The 18,782-nt window shown below is 41.2% G+C and overlaps 1 protein-coding gene across 13 annotated transcripts in view; it reads left to right on the forward strand.

The window, feature by feature from the left end:
- The window catches only part of MLIP (muscular LMNA interacting protein), a 299,443-nt gene that overhangs the window by 151,439 nt on the left and 129,222 nt on the right, over positions 1 to 18,782 (forward strand). For all 13 annotated transcript variants that reach the window (XM_052649081.1, XM_052649068.1, XM_052649069.1 and 10 more), the window contains one exon: positions 15,295 to 16,848. In XM_052649081.1, coding sequence (XP_052505041.1) covers positions 15,295 to 16,848 — 1,554 coding nt within the window. The remainder of the gene's footprint in view (positions 1 to 15,294; positions 16,849 to 18,782) is intronic.

Here is an 18,782-nt window from a genome sequence, read left to right on the forward strand (position 1 = left end):
TTCCTTCATTGCAGGCAGATTCTTTACTATCTAAGCTACCAGAGAAGCCAGTGTAGCCAGTGGTGGCTTAGTCACTCAGTTGTGTCCACTCTTACGACTCCATGGGGGGTAGCCCACTAGGTTCCTCTGTCCATGGGGACTCTCCAGGCAAGAATACTGGAGTGGGTTGCCATTCCCTTCTCCAGGGGATCCTCCCGACCCGGGAATCGAACCCAGGTCTCCTACACTGAGGCAGATTCTTTGCCGACTGAGCTCTGAGGGATGCCCAGTGCAGCCAGTAGTTGAAGCTTAATGTAAAAAGCCTAAAGATTATCCCATGATTAGATTACCTGATGCCAACAACATCAGTTTTTCAATCAGAGAGGCAGTTGATTAAGTCTATTTCTGGTCTACTTGGTAAAAATGAATCCGTGTATTGTGTAATTTATGAAGTTATTCCTAAAAATATGTACTTAATGCCTAGTGTGGCCTTTAACCTATTACCTAGCCTTGATGTCATTTTCTATCCGCATCTAGCGCTTCTCTTCTTCAGCACTCCCGAACTGTCATTACAGTACAGGCATCACACCCTTGCACCCTTGACCCTTGATCCTTCTGTGTGTGATGCTGCTCTCTTCCCAGCCCATCCTCATGTAACCTCAGCTACCTGAAACCCTAAGCCGGGCCCAAACAGCACCTTTTCCAAGAGACATTCCCTTTGAAGAGGATTTAGTTTCTTTCCTACATCTTTGTAATTTTCCTGGTAGTTTGTAGTATTTTTAGAAAATCTCCAATATAATTCCTTTTCACCTGATTCTAATAATGGATTTTATTTTTCTCGCTAGACTGATAACAATTTGAAGTCAAGGGAAAGTCTGTCTCTTGTTCATTTTTGTATCTGTAGCACTTTCTGGAGTGTCTTGCATATACATGAAGTTCAAATGGTGTATAAAAAACAGAAATATTTCAAAGTTCATGTCTTTGAAGTCCTTGCTCAGATATTAACTCCTTTATGAAGCCTGCTTTGGTTCCTTCAGTGAAAGGAAACGCTCCTTCAAGATAATTCTAGTAGCTTTTTTTGTACATCTTCTATAACAATGATCCTATTGCAATGTGTATGTAACTATTTAGGTTCATGCCTTATCTTGCCTAGCAGATTGTAAAGTAAAAGGCACGTTCACCTTGAATCCATTTTTATTAAGCACTTTGTTCCCTACAGTGGCTACTATATCACCTTGAACATAGTCAGTGTAAGTATTGGGTTGAGTGTATTTTGTGTTCCAAATATGTCTGCTGAAGTGGCATGTTTTTTTAGGTAAAAGTCCTTTATGTTATCCGTTCATCTGTCAATGGGCATCTAGGTTGCGTCCATGTTCTAGCTATTGTAAATAGTGCTGCAATGAATGGGATACATGTATCTTTTTCACTTTTGGTTTCTTCAGGGTATATGCCTAGGAGTGGGATTGCTGGGTCATATGGTGGTTTTACTCCTAGTTTGTTAAGGAAGTGGTACATATACACAATGGAATATCATCCAGCCATAAAAGGAACATATTTGAGTCAGTTCTGGTGAGGTGGATGAACCTCGAACCTATTATACAGAGTGAAGTGAGTCAGAAAGAGAAAGATAAATATCATATTCTAACGTACATATACAGAATCTAGAAAAATGGCTGTGAAGAATTTATTTACAGGGCAGCAATGGAGAAACACCCATAGAAAATAGACTTATGGACTTGGGGAGAGGGGAGGAGTGGGTGAGATGTATGCAAAGAGTAACATGGAAACTTATATTACCATATGTAATATAAATAGCCAATGGGAATTTGCTGTATGGCTCAGGAAACTCAAGGGCTTCCCTGGTGGCTCAGCTGTTAAAGAATCCGCCTGCAATTCAGGAGACCTGAGTTTTGTCCCTGGGTTGGGAAGATCCCCTGGAGAAGGGATAGGCTACCCACTCCAGTATTCTGGCCTGGAGAATTCCGTGGACTCTATAGTCCATGGGGTCACAAAGAGTCGGGCATGACTGAGAAGCTTTCACTTTCACTCTCAGGAAACTCAAACAGGGGCTCTGTGTCAACCTAGAGGGGTGGGATGGGGAGGGAGATGGGAGGGAGGTTCAAAGGGAGGGAATATATGTATACCTATGGCTGATTCACGTTGAGGTTTAACAGAAAACAACAAAATTCTGTAAAGCAATTATTCTTCAATAAAAAATAAATTAAAAGTACATTATGTTAAAAATCATTAAAGACTGTAATTTTAAAGCATTAAGTCAAAAGTAAAAAAGTTATATCTGCAGTTGAATCAAAATCCTCTCAAATAAAATTCAGAATGATTTTGAAAGTTAATTTCTTGAATGTTGGTGTACACTTCTGAGAATCTTAGCCAGGGATAGGATTAGACTTAAAAGGAGAGGTGAATATGGATACATGAAAACAGAGTGATTTGTCTGAAAATGCTATGGTAAATCTGGAGCAAAGACGGTGACCATGGGAACAAAAAGAGGGACTTTGTGGCATAGAATGAACTGAATTTGCTCCTTGACAATACATGGAGAAAAATAAACAATGAATGAAATTTGTAACCAAGGACATTGAATGAATGCTGGCATTAATGAGAAAAGAATAACAGGTCTTGGGAGGGGATATGAAGAGATGAGACATCTGATGTTGAATTTGAGATGCCTGATGGTACAGCATGATGCAGTCTAGAAAGAGGCTGGGAATACTAATATGAATCTGGACATGGAAGGAAGATGGGAGACTGGAGGTATTTGCCGCATAAGCCGAAGCTATGAGAATGGAATTGTTTAGTCATGGAAAGAATGCTGCCCTGGAAGACACAGGGTACAAGACAGGACACAGTAAAGTATCCAGAACCTGTGAAAGATGAGAAGCAAAGAAGGAGGCTGAGAGGGAACCGAAAAAGTTGGAGAGGGGGGTTTCATGCAGGGAAAGCGAAAGAGGCTTTCAACAAAAACATTATAAACAGGGCCAAGATAGCAAAATATACAAACATGAATTAATCAGTAATTTTAAGGTATCTCAATAATGTTTTCTTTATCAAGCTCAAGTGAATCTGGTATCAATTACATCCATTTGGGAACACGGAATACCAATCTGTGAAAGAACATTCTGGCAGCATGGCATGTTTTCAGCACGAACATGGGATTATCACACAGGAAACACATGGTTCTCTCCCTTTGATGTCAGGAGACCGCCTGAAGCAGGCAGCTTTCCTCGCCAACTCTGTACTTTTGTATTTTCTAGCTGCTTGCCAGGTTTTCTTACTGTGCAGCAGCAAGTAATTCTGCCAACTGGGACAGTCAGGTTAATATTTGCTCCTGATTGATTTAGAGCAGATTAGAAGCTAAGAGATCATGAGGGCAAGATCAAAGGGAAGGGAAAGATCAGAAAGCCTTTTGCTGATAGAACTGGAGGTGAAGCCCCTAGGGGCCCCGATGGGAAGGTGTGGCCCCTGCAAGGAAAGGAGGGGCTTTCTCTTCTTTGATTACTAGTAAAACTAGAAGATTTGTGGGGATGGAGGCAGGCATGTGAGGGTCTGACCTGGCCACTGTCTCAGTCTGGAAGATGGGACCCCTTCTGCTGCCTCAGGTGCAAGCCTAGAGCCTCATCCCAGTCACCTGTTTGGACACACACCTCCCCTGGGAGTGGGGATGAGGTTGTCCAGCATCTGACCAGCTCTTCTATGAAGGGCTGCCTGCTGCCTTCTATTCAAATATTATTCTAGAACATGGTTTATGAAAAAACTTGTAACACAATGGAAAATATCATAAATATAATGCAAGTCAAATAAAATACAGAACAAAGCCAAATAAAGTAGGGCCCTCCAAGTCCAATAAATATAGACATTTATAGGAATAGACAATTCCTATATATATATAGGAAGTCATTGGATAACCTTGATGGGAACAGTGTGAGTGGGGTGATGGGCAGACATCAAGCTGAAGAGTGGATAAGTGGAGAGGAAAGGGGGGTCATGCTTTGGAGAGATAGTATGAAAAAGTGAAAACGAGACAGGCAACTTATAGTCATGCCCAGCTGGGTAGTGACTTGAAATCGTAAACGTTAGTGTCCTCCTTTGAAGAATGGAGTGATTCTATCAACCTTCTTTGTGAGGATTGAATGCGATCATCTGTGTAGGCTAGAATAGTTCCTAGCCCATGGTACATTCTCAGGAATGACTCACTGTATTTAAAAAAGTTAGAAATGGCAGTGTGTTCGGGGGCATAGTGTAAGGAACATGGGTGGAGGGAAATTTTTTAGAAATTGGTTCAAACACAGTTTGGATGTCAGAATTTAAGAAAGGACATGAAATGTAAGATCAGAAGAACTAATGGTGGTCAAATAGAGGAGGTTCTTATAACAAATTCTGGGAAATTTCGACATTGGCACACATATTATTGTAATTAAGAGACTGGATTTTAGGGGTCTGTGGAAAAGAGAGTCTGGAAAATCATTTGGACAGGCATTATATATAGAAACCTTTCTTATAGTCTGAGGCCTTTATTTTACACTGAAATACCCTGTTCGTACCGGCACATTATGTCAGCATGGCCTTTCTATGTCTCTCTTACCCCAGTAGATTTCTGAGCCATGTGAAGACAAAAAATCTGCTCACCTTCTTACCCCTGTCACCTAACCCCTATGCCTGGGATGCTATAGGTGCTTAGAAAGTGTCTGATGAATGAATGAATGATCCTCCTTTTCCCATGACCCTGATCTCTGGCCTTCCTAAACCCACTGGACATTTATTTCTTCATTCCTGCAAGAAGGTAACATGCCAGGCATTAGACACTAGGGAAGTAAACTTAAAAAACAAAACAAAACAAAACAAAACAAAACATAGTACCTGCCTTCAAGGGGCTTGGAAAACAGGTGCAACCTGAAAACGATGACAATGAAAGGTGATATATTCAAGGGAGAGGGACACATCTCGAGGCAGGAGGCCTAGATTGGCTTGGACTACCGGGAAGGGTTCACATTCGTCTGCGTTGAAACGTGAAAGATGAGCCAAAGTATTCTTGGCCAACCACCATTCCAGGCAGTGGAGACAGCCAGGGAAGTACTGACATGCAAGGAGAGGGTAGAAATAGAAGGCGCTAAGAGCTCATCAAATATCCTAGGAAATACACTAGGAGAGTGATGAAATACAGGCCACAGATAAACAGTTTTAAAAACGAGGACAAGATTGGAAGCCAGGTTCTGCAGAGAAATCGGAAGAGATAAGGGATTCAAGTGACTGTGGAGCTTAAGGAAAAAAAATAAACCATTGTAAACATTGCTGATGGCAGATTCTGTGGAAGAGCATGGGGTAAAAGCTGTTAAGAATCAGGGGGAAAGTATTACATTTCTATTGTTGCATAACAGATTATCATAAATTTAGTGGCTTAAAAAAGAACACCTATTTATTTTCTCCAGATTTTTGTAGATCTGAGGTCTGGGCACAGCTGAGCTGGGTCTTACAAGTTTTAAACCAAGATGTCAAGTTCATCTCATCTTCAAGCTTTTCTAGGGAAGGGTCTGCCTCCAAACTCCCCCGTGTTGTTGGCAGAATTCATTCCCTTGAGGATGTAGAATTCATGGCAGCTTGCTTCATAAAGCTGGCAATGGAGAGAGTTTATTACTTTGATTGCTAGCACTTGGAACCTCTTTTAAAGGGCCCGCTTGATTAGTATTACCAAGTCCAAGCTCATACTACTTGCAATATGTCAGGTCCATAAATTGAGAGAAGAGTTATCGGGACATGAACTAGCAACTTTATTCAGAAAGGTCGTGGTGAAGAGTTCTGACAAAATGTGGTCCACTCTAGAAGGGAGTGGCAAACCATTTCATGTTGTTGCCTTGGGAACCCTATGAACAGTATGAAAGGCAAAAAGATATGACACTGAAAGATGAACTCCCCAGGTCGGTAGGTGCCCAGTATGCTACTGGAGGAGAGGGGAGAAACAACTCCAGCAAGAATGAAGAGACGGAGCCAAAGTGAAAACAACGCCCGGTTGTGGATGTGACTGGTGATAGAAGTGAAGTCTGATGCTGTAAAGAGCAATATTGCATAAGAACCAGAAATGTTAGGTCCATGAATCAAGGTAAATTGGAAGTGGTCAAACAAGAGATGGCAAGAGTGAATATCAACATTTTAGGTATCAGTGAACTAAAATGGACTGGAATGGATGAATTTAATTCAGATGACCATTATATCTACTACTGTAGGCAAGAATCCCTTAGAAGAAATGGAGTAGCCATCATAGTCAACAAAACAGCCTGAAATGCAGTACTTGGGTGCAGTCTCAAAAACAGCAGAATGATCTGTGTTCATTTCCAAGGAAAACCATTCAATATCACAGTAATCCAAGGCTATGCCCTGACCAGTAATGCTGAAGAAGCTGAAGTTGAACAGTTCTATGAAGACCTACACGACCTTCTAGAACTAACATCAAAAAAACAAAAAAAAAGATGTCCTTTTCATCATAGGGAACTGGAATACAAAAGTAGGAAGTCAAGAGATACCTGGTGTAACAGGCAAGTTTGGCCTTGCAGTACAAAATGAAGCAGGGCAAAGGCTAACAGAGTTTTGCCAGGAGAATGTGCTGCTCATACAAATGCAGAGGTCATAGCAAACACCTCTTCCAACAACACAAGATATGACTCTGCACATGGACAGCACCAGACAGTCAACACCAAAATCAGATTGATTATGTTCTTTGCAGCCAAAGATGGAAAAGCTCTATACAGTCAGCAAAAACAAGCCTGGGAGCTGACTGTGGCTCAGATAATGAACTCCTTATTGCCAAATCCAGACTTAAATTGAAGAAAGTTCAGGTATGACCTAAATCAAACCCCCTACAATTATACAGTGGAAGTGACAAATAGATTCAAGGGGTTAGATATGATAGAGTGCCTGAAGAGCGATGAATGGAGGCTCATAACACTGTGAGTGAAACCATCCCCAAGAGGAAGAAATGCAAAAAAGTCAAAATGGCTGTCTGAGGAAGCCTTACAAATAGCTGAGAAAACAAGAGAAATGAAAAGCAAAGGAGAAAAAGAAAGGTATATCCATCTGAAGAGTTCCAAAAATAGCACGGAGAGATACGAAAGCCCTCCTCAGTGACTGATGCAAAGAAAGAGAGGAAAACAGTAGAATAGGAAGGACTAGAGATCTCTTCAAGAAAATTAGAGATAACAAGGGGACATTTCAGGCAAAGATGGGCACAATAAAGGACAGAAATGGTATGGGCTGAACAGAAGCAGAAGATATTAAGAAGAGGTGGCAAGAATACACAGAAGAACTATACAAAAAAGATCTTCACCACCCAGATAATCACGATGGTCTGATCACTCACCTAGAGCCAGACATTCTGGAATGTGAAGTCAAGCGGGTCTTAGGAACATCACTACAAATAAAGCTAGTGGAGGTGATGGCATTCCAGTTGAGCTGTTTCAAATCCTAAAAGATGATGCTGTGAAAGTGCTGCACTCAATACACAAACAAATTTGAAAAACCCGGTAGTGGCCACAGGTCTGGAAAAGGTCAGTTTTTATTCCAATCTCAAAGAAAGGCAATGCTAAAGAATGCTCAAACTACCTCACAGTTGCACTCATGACACACGCTAGTGAAGTAATGCTCAAAATTCTCCAAGCCAGGCTTCAACAGTACTGAGTTTAACTGAGAATTTCCAGATGTTCAAGCTGGATTTAGAAAAGACAGAGGAACCAGAGATCAAATTGTCAACATCCGTTGGATCATTGAAAAAGCAAGAGAGTTCCAGAAAAACATCTACTTCTGCTTTATTGACTATGCCAAAACCTTTGACTGTGTGGATCACAACAAACTGGAAAATTCTTCAAGAGATGGGAATACCAGACCACCTTTCCTGCCTGAGAAACCTATATGCTGGTCAGGAGGCAACAGTTAGCACCAGACATGAAACAATGGAATGGTTCCAAATCGGGAAGAGTACATCAAGGCTATAAATTGTCACCCTGCTTATTTAACTTATATGCAGAGTGTATCATGTGAATTGCCAGACTGGATGAAGCACAAGCTGGAATCAAAATTGCCAGGAGAAATACCAATAACCTCAGATATGCAAATGACACCACCCTTACGGAAGAAAGTGAAGAGGAACTAAAGAACCTCTTGATGAAAGTGAAAGAGCAGAGTGGAAAAGCTGGCTTAAAACTCAACATTCAGAAAGCTAAGATCATGGCATCCAGTCCCATCACTTCATGGCAGATAGATGGGGAAACAATGGACACTGTGACAGACTATTTTTTTGGGCTCCAAAATCACTGCAGGTTGTGACTGCAGCCATGAAATTAAAAGACATTTGCTTCTTGGAAGAAAAGCTAAGACCAAGCTAGACAGCATGTTACAAAGCAGAGACATTACTTTGACAACAAATGTCCATCTAGTCAAAGTTATGGTTTTTCCAGTAGTCATGTATGGATGTGAGAGTTGGGCCATAAAGAAAGCTGAGTGCTGAAGAGTTGATGCTTTTGAACTGTGGTGTTGGAGAAGACTCTTGAGAGTCCCTTGGACTGCAAGGAGATCCAACCAGTCCATCCTAAGTGAAATAATTCCTGAATATCCTTTGGAAGGAGCAGAAGCTCCAACACTTCGACCACCTGATGCAAAGAACTGCCTCATTGGTAAAGACTCTGATGCTGAGAAATATTGAAGGCAGGCAGAGAAGGGGACGACAGAGGATAAGATGGTTGGATGGCATCACTGACTTGGTGGATGTGCGTTTGAGCAAGCTGCAGGAGTTGGTGATGGACAGAGAATCCTGGCATGCTATAGTCCATGGGGTCACAAAGTGTGAGAGACGACTGAGCAACTAAACTGAACTGAACTGAGCTGACCAAAAAGATGGCAAGCCACTGTTCCAAGGAACTGTCTTCCACAAGTTAATATTCAGTTTTTTTTAATCGATACTAAAAAGGAAGGAAATGTGGTTAGTTGTTGCAAACTTCTTGGTGTTGTAATCCTTTCTTCTTGCAGCTGTCCATATAGGTCAGGTCACTATAAACTGCCAACAAGCTAGATGTTATTCTCTGTTCCGCAACTTTTTATCTCTATAAGAATGGGAAAGTGTTATGCCTTTAAAGTTAAGAGCCTTGAGAATGGGCTCTCCTGTATATTTCCGGCTATTGGCAATAAGCAATAGAATCCAAAGGGTAAAGTTAAAGAAACAGATTGCCCTATTGCATTAGGTGATGCCTACTCAGGAGTATCTCCTGTTTGATTAAGTTAAAGTCACCTGATTAGGAACTTTAAACGCATCTGCAAAATCCTTCGCCAGGTTCGATTAGCTAGAAGCAAGTCACAGTTTCCATCTATAATTAAGAGGGGATTATGAAGGCAGTGGATGAGGGCTTCTGTGGGAAGTTACTTTAGGGTTTGTTGGCCACAAGAAATAAGGAAATCAACACAAAGATATAGATTCAGATGTGACTCAGAATAAAGCTCTGTGGACCTGTGAATAGGGTGTTTACGGATGCCACAGGACTTGGTGCATGTGTGTGCACATGCTTTTATCAGTTAGCTTTTGCTGCTTGATGAACTGTGCCAAAATTGTGTTTTCAAACAGCAACCATTTATTTAGCTAAAAAAATGTATAGATCAACAGTTTGCGTTTAGCTGGGTGGTTCTATAGATCTGGGTCAGACTCAGGTGATCTTTACTGTGGTTCTTGATGTGCCTGCAGTTGGCTTCTGGGTCACATCTTAACTAAGATGTGGTCTTGTAGTTCTTGCAGTGAGGAATCGGGCTCATTTACATCAAGGTGGTGCTGTCCACTCAGCAAGCACCAATCCACAAGTGCTTTTCAATTCAATATGTCTTATATTACATTTGCTAATGACCCACTGGTTAAAACAAGTCATATGGCCAGTTGAGTTAAACGGTGAGTGAGGAAAAGGACTTTGCCTTTCTTATAAAAAGAGTAGAAAAATGTGGGTATTTTTACACTCCACTACATGATAGTCATTACTTTTTAAAGATTGTAAGTATTCTGCTTTTAGGATGAGTGAATCAGTAAAAAAAAAAAAAAAAAAAGAAAAGATGGATATGTAGCTTATGGAGGGCAGGGGACTGATGAAATGGTATCCCTGAGAAAACAAAAGCTGCTGGAATGCAGAGCGCAGTGGGGAATTTGCATTTTGAAAAGGGAAAGTCCATTATGTTTCCATAGAATGAATGAAAGGGGTGAAAGAAAGTTCTAGAAAAATTTAATTTTCCTGGTAATCTCAATTTTCCTTAGATAAAAATAACCTAGGTCATCTATTGAATACAGTGAGGGTGGTGTTGGGAAAAGGGCTTGTGGAGAGTGTTAACTTTGTTGAAGGCTGTTGTTTAGAACAGGAGAGGAAGCTGAGGTCAAAATATAAGAGAGGGAAAAAATCCCAAACAGTCCACACCAAAGGTGAGTGGCACACAGCCCCGCTGAGATTTAAAGAGCTTACGTTTATGTTGGTGCCCATCCACCAGCGCACGGGTGAACTAGAGATAGGGACCCCCTCTGCCTCATTCAGGAAAGGTCTTTCTCATTCTCAGTTGATACCCTTATGCAGGACAAACTCATAAATAAGTGCAGTGGCCCTGCCAATCGACAGGATTATGTTAGGTTTTTTAAAATAGTACCTTTAGGTAAACTAGATCTAGGAGCATAAGGACAGTTGGTGGAACTGATGTAAGAATAACAACTTGCCAAGTGGATCTGCAAAAGAACAAGACAGAATGTTGACAGTGCTTGCAAAAGGTTGAGATTGAAAAAGTAATTTTAAAACCTAAAAGGCAAACTAGCAGGGGTTGAGGGAGATGAGACTGGGTCATAAGAGAAGGGCTGTGTTGTGAAGGAACAATCGGTTCATGGTAGATATGGGGAGGTGTTGATGACACTATGAATGTCTGTCCCTGAGAAGAGGACAGAGTAGTAGGTATGTTGGGAGACCTAGCTCTTATAATCTAAGGACTGCATCTGAGGACATGGGAGAATCAGAAGTTTCTGCCTTGCATGACTGTATCGATCGAGGGGAAAGAGTACTGTTAGGCAAAAGACGACCAGGACACCAAAACAGTGTCTAACAGGCTTTAATGGGAAAGTACTCCCGGGCGGGGTTCCCGCACCCAAACGAGGCAGGTCGAGGAAGTCCGCGCCCGGGACTGTGTTGGGGGTGGTTTTTATAGGTTCGTTGCCAGGGATGGTCAGGCTAGATGGACGGGGGTTCGGATAGCTCGTCAGGCCGAGGCATCGCGGGCTGACAGGTCCTTCTACGTGGCTGGGGTAGGGTGGCTGTAGCTGGCGAAGTGTGCTGTCATTGGTCCTCGGGATCTGGGAGCCTTCTTCCGTTAGGGACTTCTCCTGCCGGCGGGAGGGAGAGGAGGGGCGGCCCATCATGGCCCCTGGGGTCCGGCCTTACAAGTACAACTATATGTATGGACCAACCTTGTTCAAATCTTCGTAGCTATTCAGAACATCAGGCAGCAGATCAGACACTCTGGCTTTGAGTCTGATGTTTCAGAATCCATGGACGCACTGGGAAAAAACTGAATATACACAGAAGCAGTTAATTTTATTAATTTTTATTGAAGCATTGTTTATTTACAATGGTGTGTTAATTTCTATAGTACAACAAAATGATTCAATTATACACACACACACGTATGTATATATATACATTTTTTCAAATTCTTTTCCTTTATGGTTTATCATAGGATACTGAATATAGTTCTCTGTGCTATAGAGTTGGATCCTGTTTATCCATCCTACCTGTAATGGTTTGTTTCTGCTAAGCCCAGTCTCCCACTTGTCTCTTCCCCAAACCTTTCTCCTCTGGCAAGTCTGTTTTCTATCTCTGGAGTCTGTTTCTGTTTTGAAGTTAGGTTCACGTGCGTCGTATTTTAGATTCCACGTGTAAGTGATACCAGATGGTATTATCTTTCTTTTTCTGTCTCTCTTTGCTTAGTATGATAATCTCTAGTTGCATCCATGCTGCCGCAGATGGTGTTATTTCATTCTTTTTTATGGTTGAGCAGTATTCCATTTTATATATGTATCATTTATCCATTCATCTGTTGAAGGCCATTTAGGTTGTTTCCATATGTTGGTTATTGTGAACAGTGCTGAGAAACAGTTAATTTTAGACTTACTAAAATGACAAGGCAGCTCTATTACAGAGATTGGTTGTTCAAATAACTGATGATTTCTATTATGCAGGACCCAAGGGTGGATTTAGGATTAACATCATCCCCCTGATGAGAGCAGAACATTGCAAGCATCCTCTGTTATGCAGATTATTGTGAATGTATTCAGAGCTCAGGATAGCTTTTCTAGGAGAAAGCTTTGAAAATGATTTTGAAGGAAGTGTATGGTGAGGGGGTCTCAAGGAATCAGAAGAGAGCTGGGGATGAGAGAACATGGTCAGCGGTGTTTTTAGAGAAGTTTTACCCCAGGGATGGGGGAGCCTGGTGGGCTGCCTGTCTATGGGGTCGCACAGTCGGACACGACTGAAGCGACTTAGCAGCAGCAGCAGCAGCAGCAACAAAGGTCAGATTAGAAAATAAATGGAGGAGAAGACAGAGAACAGGCTTGAGAGAGAAGGAATTAATTAGTGCATCAGTAACAAACCTAGAGAACAGAACAGAGGGTATTAATGGGAGAGGATGAAGGGGTTGAAATAATTTGCAGGCATCTTCAGTTCAGTTCAGTTCACTCGCTCAGTCGTGTCCGACTCTTTGCGACCCCATGAATCGCAGCATGCCAGGCCTCCCTGTCCATCACCAGCTCCTGGAGTTCACTCAGACTCGTCCATCGAGTCCGTGATGCCATCCAGCCATCTCATCCTCCATCGTCCCCTTCTCCTCCTGCCTCCAATCCCTCCCAGCATCAGAGTCTTTTCCAATGAGTCAACTCTTCGCATGAGGTGGCCAAAGTACTGGAGTTTCAGCTTCAGCATCATTCCCTCCAAAGAAATCCCAGGGCTGATCTTCTGTATTATCCCCTGTAAGGGGTTTACAGATGAGAGGCAAAATAAGAGGCCTGTTCTGAGTAAGCTGACTAAATTTTGACAGGTATCCATCCTTTCTTTCTGCATAAAATTATTCCTGTCTTTACACCCTTTTTTTTTTTTTTTTTAAACTGATTAGTAAGAGGAACTCAAGAAATGAATCTTTTTCGTTACAAAAGGCCTTCTCCTCTCCTGGGAATTTTATAAGAATATGGTACCACATTTTCATTTTAGTATAAATTAGGATAATATAAAATTAGAAAAATATATTGCAAGTGCTTATTAATACATTGATTAGAAAAATATAATAAAAACATACTTAGACTCTTCAGAATCTTTCTCTTTGAACTTTTCTTAGTTCTTTAGTTTTAGAATTACTTATATTAGGTAAGACAGGACTTCATGAAATAGAATGTTTGGTAATTAGAAGCTATGGTCTTGAGGAAGTTGGAGAGAAGAGTCTTTTCTTCTGAGGAGACCCTCAAAATCACAGTCCTGTGATTTTAACAGGATAATCAGGATGAATTAGTGAGTTTGTTATATAAAATGAATTTATTTGGAAACATGGCTGAAAAGGTAATGGGATTTTTGTGGCTGTGATTAATTAAAAATTTTTTTATACCCAAAGCTATGGCATAACATAAAAAGAGACTCTACATAATCTTGAAATTTCTTCATTCCTTCTGTGAGAAGAGATCAATCATTGGAAACAGAGAACTTCCACTTACAGCTATCTTATGAGTTGGTTTTATAAACAATGGATAAGCAGAATTGTTTCTAAGTAAAACTTATGTGAGGAGGTTGTTAAACTTTCTATCTCAGTTTTATTGAATTCTGCTTGATTTTCAATTATCCCTGATTTTCAGATATTCTGGGTTACATGCCAAAATTACTCAAAAATTATTTATGTGGCAAGAATTCTGTGTTGCAAATATACAAATGAATTTACATATGAAAAGAAAGGAATATTTTGGGTACATTAATTCAGAAACATATAAGTTTTGGATGAGTTGTTTGCATTTATCAGTTTTAAATATTTTTAGGACTCAAAGCTCTGATGTGAAAATCTTTGCATTCGGCCTGATGGGCACCTTTTTAACATGTTAAAAAGCAAAATCAAGAAGTATCTTTTACTGAGTTTATAAATGAAGCTCTTGCTAAGTTAACTATTATGGTTGTAAGCTTTTCTGATATATACTGCAATATATATAATATTATTACATATTATATCTACATATATAACTTAATAAATATTTATTAATATTTTTGATAACAGATATTTTCTAAATTCTTTGTTTGGTACAAATATTTTCCTTTCCCTTATGGACTGATAGAGTCCATTCAATAATTTTGAAAGGAAACTGCTCTTTAAAAGATTTGGCTTTAGAATCATTTATAATTTCAGTACTTGTCTTAAAATACTGGATAACTAAAAAAAAAAAGCACAAGAATACAGATCCCAGTTATTTTATGGGCTCTCCCTAACCACTTTTGGACATTATTTCTTTATTTTCTTTTTATTTGATGTGGATTGGTGAATTGCATTGTTTCAGGCAGATTGCATTTGTAAAGTACTCTGCTTATCTATTCATTCCTTCCAGCATAACTCACATCATTTGTTAACTGTTCATTCTGACAAGTAATTAGGGAAAATATTTTTCATAAGCTAAAACGCCATCCCTATTTCACCCTTGACTTTCATTCTCAATTTATCACTATATGTTGATGTTGGGTGCTGTGTCTTTTGAATTCTGGCCATTATTTTCAGGTTTACAATGTGTAGGAAAAGTCTAAGTTTCTAGAATTTTAAACAAAATGTGTTAAACTTTTGAAATATTGTAATCATTTTTATCATATTATGGTTTATAGTCTTACAATGGAAGAAAAGCTATTTCCTTTTCCAAAGTGCATTTTGAAATTTATATTAATGATGATTTAAATCTTTTCAACTCACCCAATTCCAAAAGAAGATAACTCTTTTAGATTTTGTCAATGAATTACTTTCCAAAGGGAGACATGCAAATACCCTTTTATATTGATGTTTATTCCAGGGAATAAATGAGATCTAGTGTCTAAGAGTTCACCATTTATTTATATTTTATTTCAAATTCAAAGAAACGCCTCATTAGTAAAACTGAGTTTCTTCCATTTGGGGGGAGGTTTAAGGGCTTCCTTTTGTGTAAACGAATAGGGCTGTTTGCATAAACGCACGAGTGACAAGAATGCCTTGACAGTTTCACAAATGATGTCCTATGACCCTGTCTATTTCTCTTTCCTCTAGTTAACTTCTCCCACTACCTCTGAGCAGCTTGCCTGTAAACCACCTGCTTTCTCCTTTGTTTCTCCAACTAATCAGAAAACACCACCTGCCCCAGGCGAGCTCGCCGGCGCCTCTGTCCTGGAGGAGTTCCACTCGAGGAGGCTGGATGCCCACGGGGCCCTGGTGGAAGAAACAACCACGTACTTTCAAACTTCCGCTCACTCTGCACCCTTTTTTGCACCGAAGGGCACGTCCTCGACGTCACAGGTCCCCCAGCCCGCTCAGTTATCAGGTTCTCCTTCATCCAGTTCAAGCACAGCACAGCAAAACCCGGGGCAGACTTCTGAAGTCCTCAAGAAGACGGTCAACTCGAACGTCCTTAGTCCCAAAGAGAGTCCGAGAGCCTCGTCTTCACCAGCCTCCGGTGCTTCTCTGAAGCCGAGTGCAGCCTCCTACATCCCCGTCCGCATCGTCACGCACTCGCTCTCGCCGAGTCCCAGAGCTTTCCCCTCCCCTTTCCACGGCTCCTCTTCCACGGTCTGTAGCCAAGCGTCCTCCAGCGCGAGCCTCTCGAGGTCAGGGGTGAAACCCCCGGTGCCCTCCAGGCTTTCCGTCCTCACCGCCATCCTGAAGTCCAGTCCTTCTCACCAAAGGCCCCTCTCCCCGGCCTCCTGTCCCACCTTCTCTCTCAACTCCCTGGCTTCCTCCACGCTCACGCTTGATCAAAAAGTCAAACAAACCCCACCCACACCTAAGAAATCCCTCTCCAGTTGCTCCCTGCGATCAGGGTCTCCAGAACAAAGGGAAAACCCAGTTTCCGACCTCAGCCAGCCATCCTTCCCCTTTCCTTCTCCCGCCAAAGCTACACCCCCTCCCCAGGCATCGGCCCTTTCTCCCCCCAAACAGGGCAGTAGCAGCTTCGCTTCTGTGATTGTAGAGAAAATGCCACCTCCAACTCTGAAGTGCAGCCCGGTGACTTCCCAGCTGCAAACCAGTACCTCCAGCTCTGTGGGTCTGCCTCCCGTCCCTCCAAGCTTTTCTCCCCTGTCTTCCAAAGGCAGACAGGATGCTGACCCCAGAGGCCCGGGAAAGCCCAGGGATATCTGCTCGCATGCTTCTACATCACCTTCCTCCACATCGTCTTCTGTGTCTCCTCCCACTAACCCGAGGGCCAGGCTCTCCTCACCAGAGAGACGCTACCATCCGTCCCCAGCTCTTTCAAACCTGATAAACCGATCTAAGAGCGCACAAGCGCCAGTCTCTGGCCAAGGGCAGACTCCCTCTACTCCACCCCCAGCCCCTGTCTCCAGCTCCAGCTCTGCCTCTCTTCCCCATCTGGGGTCCTCTGCTCTCCCCCTGGCTAATCCTCCCACAAAAGCACACAGGCTCAGTCCCTCTGCGCTGCACCCAAATCTTACCCTGCCTTCAAGACTTGGAAAATCCGAAAGCTCTATATCTGACCACAGGTCATCTGTCTCAGCTCCGTCACCTCCCTTCTCTCTCACAAGAACCAAGGAGCTGAGTTCACCCTGTGCATTGCCCATGTCAGCAGGCCCTGAGAATAAGAAACCCAAGGTATTTCTTTTGCACGTTGCATGGTGCATGCTGCTTTTGAAAACAGAAGAATTTTTTTCCAGGGGAAAATCAATGATTATGATATTCATTCTGCTCCTACAAGGAGGTAGTGCAAGAGGATATAAGACTTGGTGTAGTTGAATGTGTGGATGAACTATAATCTGTTTAAAATTGTGCATGTTTCTGAAAACCTCTTTGATTTTGCAAATCCTCTTATGGTAACTTTTTATATCTATGGCCTTAAGGGCATTTTTTTCCCAGGCATAATGAGTTATATTATTGATCCCAAAGACGGAATTTAGAGCAGTTAGATGAGATTTGGGAATATGATACATTTATGATTTATTTAATAACCTGAACCGTATTATCCACCAAGATATCCTGTACTGATAGAATAGTAGATAGGGTTAATGTAAAACAGAATTTTATATGTCAAGCCCCAAATGATTGCAAAGTCAATTTGAAAACTTTCTATTTCCTTTGCTGGCATTTATTTATTATTATTAATTTTTTCCCTCTCTACAATGTTGATTTCTTTATAGCTTTCCATAAACCTCAAGCTAAATCAATATGTATTTAGTTATATATTAATATATATGGGAAAACAGAATAGAAATTTCCTTTGTATGTGAAAATAACTTGCTTTATTCTAAACACTAAATACGTAATGATTATAAAATACAAAAAGAGTGGACAGGCTGGGTATAGGGAAATAGAATTAAGAGAGGAGAAATATTGACTTTTAAATGCTCCGATATAACCTGCTGAACAAGGATATGGATCAGCATCTGTTTTAATATGAGAAGGGAAACATTTGAAGGAGTTACCCACAGCATTCATGGTTCATTTGTCCTGGAAGAAGGCACCTCTGCTCTAGAATGGCACCTCTGGCAGCTTCCCAGCTGTTCCCATGTAACTTAGGATGTAGAGTTTGTCTGTGGTTAGATAGATAGCTTAGAATCCAGTCATTATTATACACATGAAATAAAATTATGAAAGTGCCTGTATTTAGAAAGGGATTGGGGTTTTCGGTTCAGTGCGTTGAAATGACACCATTAGAGGATCCAGGTTGATTCCATGGAGACTGTGTTCAATTCTATCACTGTTGGGGTGCTGAACTAATCATGGGACAGATGAAAGAGCCACATGACCTTGTGTTAACAAGATCTTAACCTATTAAGGTTACAATATGATTCACCTTAAAATGCGTGCATTAGACATCTACTGTATGCCCACCACTATACTAGCTTTTTAGACGATGTGTGTTTTATTTTTAAGGAAGAGATAATCCTTTGCCTTAAAAAACAAATTTTATTTAGCAGAAAAGCATACATATATATGAGCTTCCCAGGTGGCGCTAGTGGTCAAGAACCCTCCTGCCAATGCAGGAAACAGATGTGGGTTATATCCCTGGGTCAGAAGACCCCTGGAGAAGGAAAGGACAACCCATTCCAGTATTCTTGCCTGGAGAATCCCATGGACAGAGGAGCCTGGTAGCGTACAGTCCGTAGGATCACAAAGGGTCGGGTACAACTGAAGCAACTTAGTACGCATGCACGCATACCTATATATACGATGTGGAGAAGCTGTAGAGACTTAGTAAATTTACAGTAAACCTAGAAAACAAGGACAAGGCAATATTAACAGTATAATGCAGATTATGTATAAAAGTTCACTGAATTCAGAGAATATTATTATGGGATATGGTTAGTGAGGTACATTATCATAAATGTTGGAAATGTTGGAACATTTATGTTCCAGTGTTTAGGATTTAGCTTAATGAAGAGGAAAGCAGTTGGCATTTCAGAAATGTTAAACGACCTGACCAAATATACAGAAGATGGTCCCAGATGAATGTATGTGGACACCTAAGAATGCTGGTCTTACCATCAACTAGTGATAACGGCAATGATAATTACAGTAACAGAGATCAA

This window comes from Budorcas taxicolor, chromosome 11, assembly GCF_023091745.1.
Source record: "Budorcas taxicolor isolate Tak-1 chromosome 11, Takin1.1, whole genome shotgun sequence".
Taxonomy (NCBI): Eukaryota; Metazoa; Chordata; class Mammalia; order Artiodactyla; family Bovidae; genus Budorcas; species Budorcas taxicolor.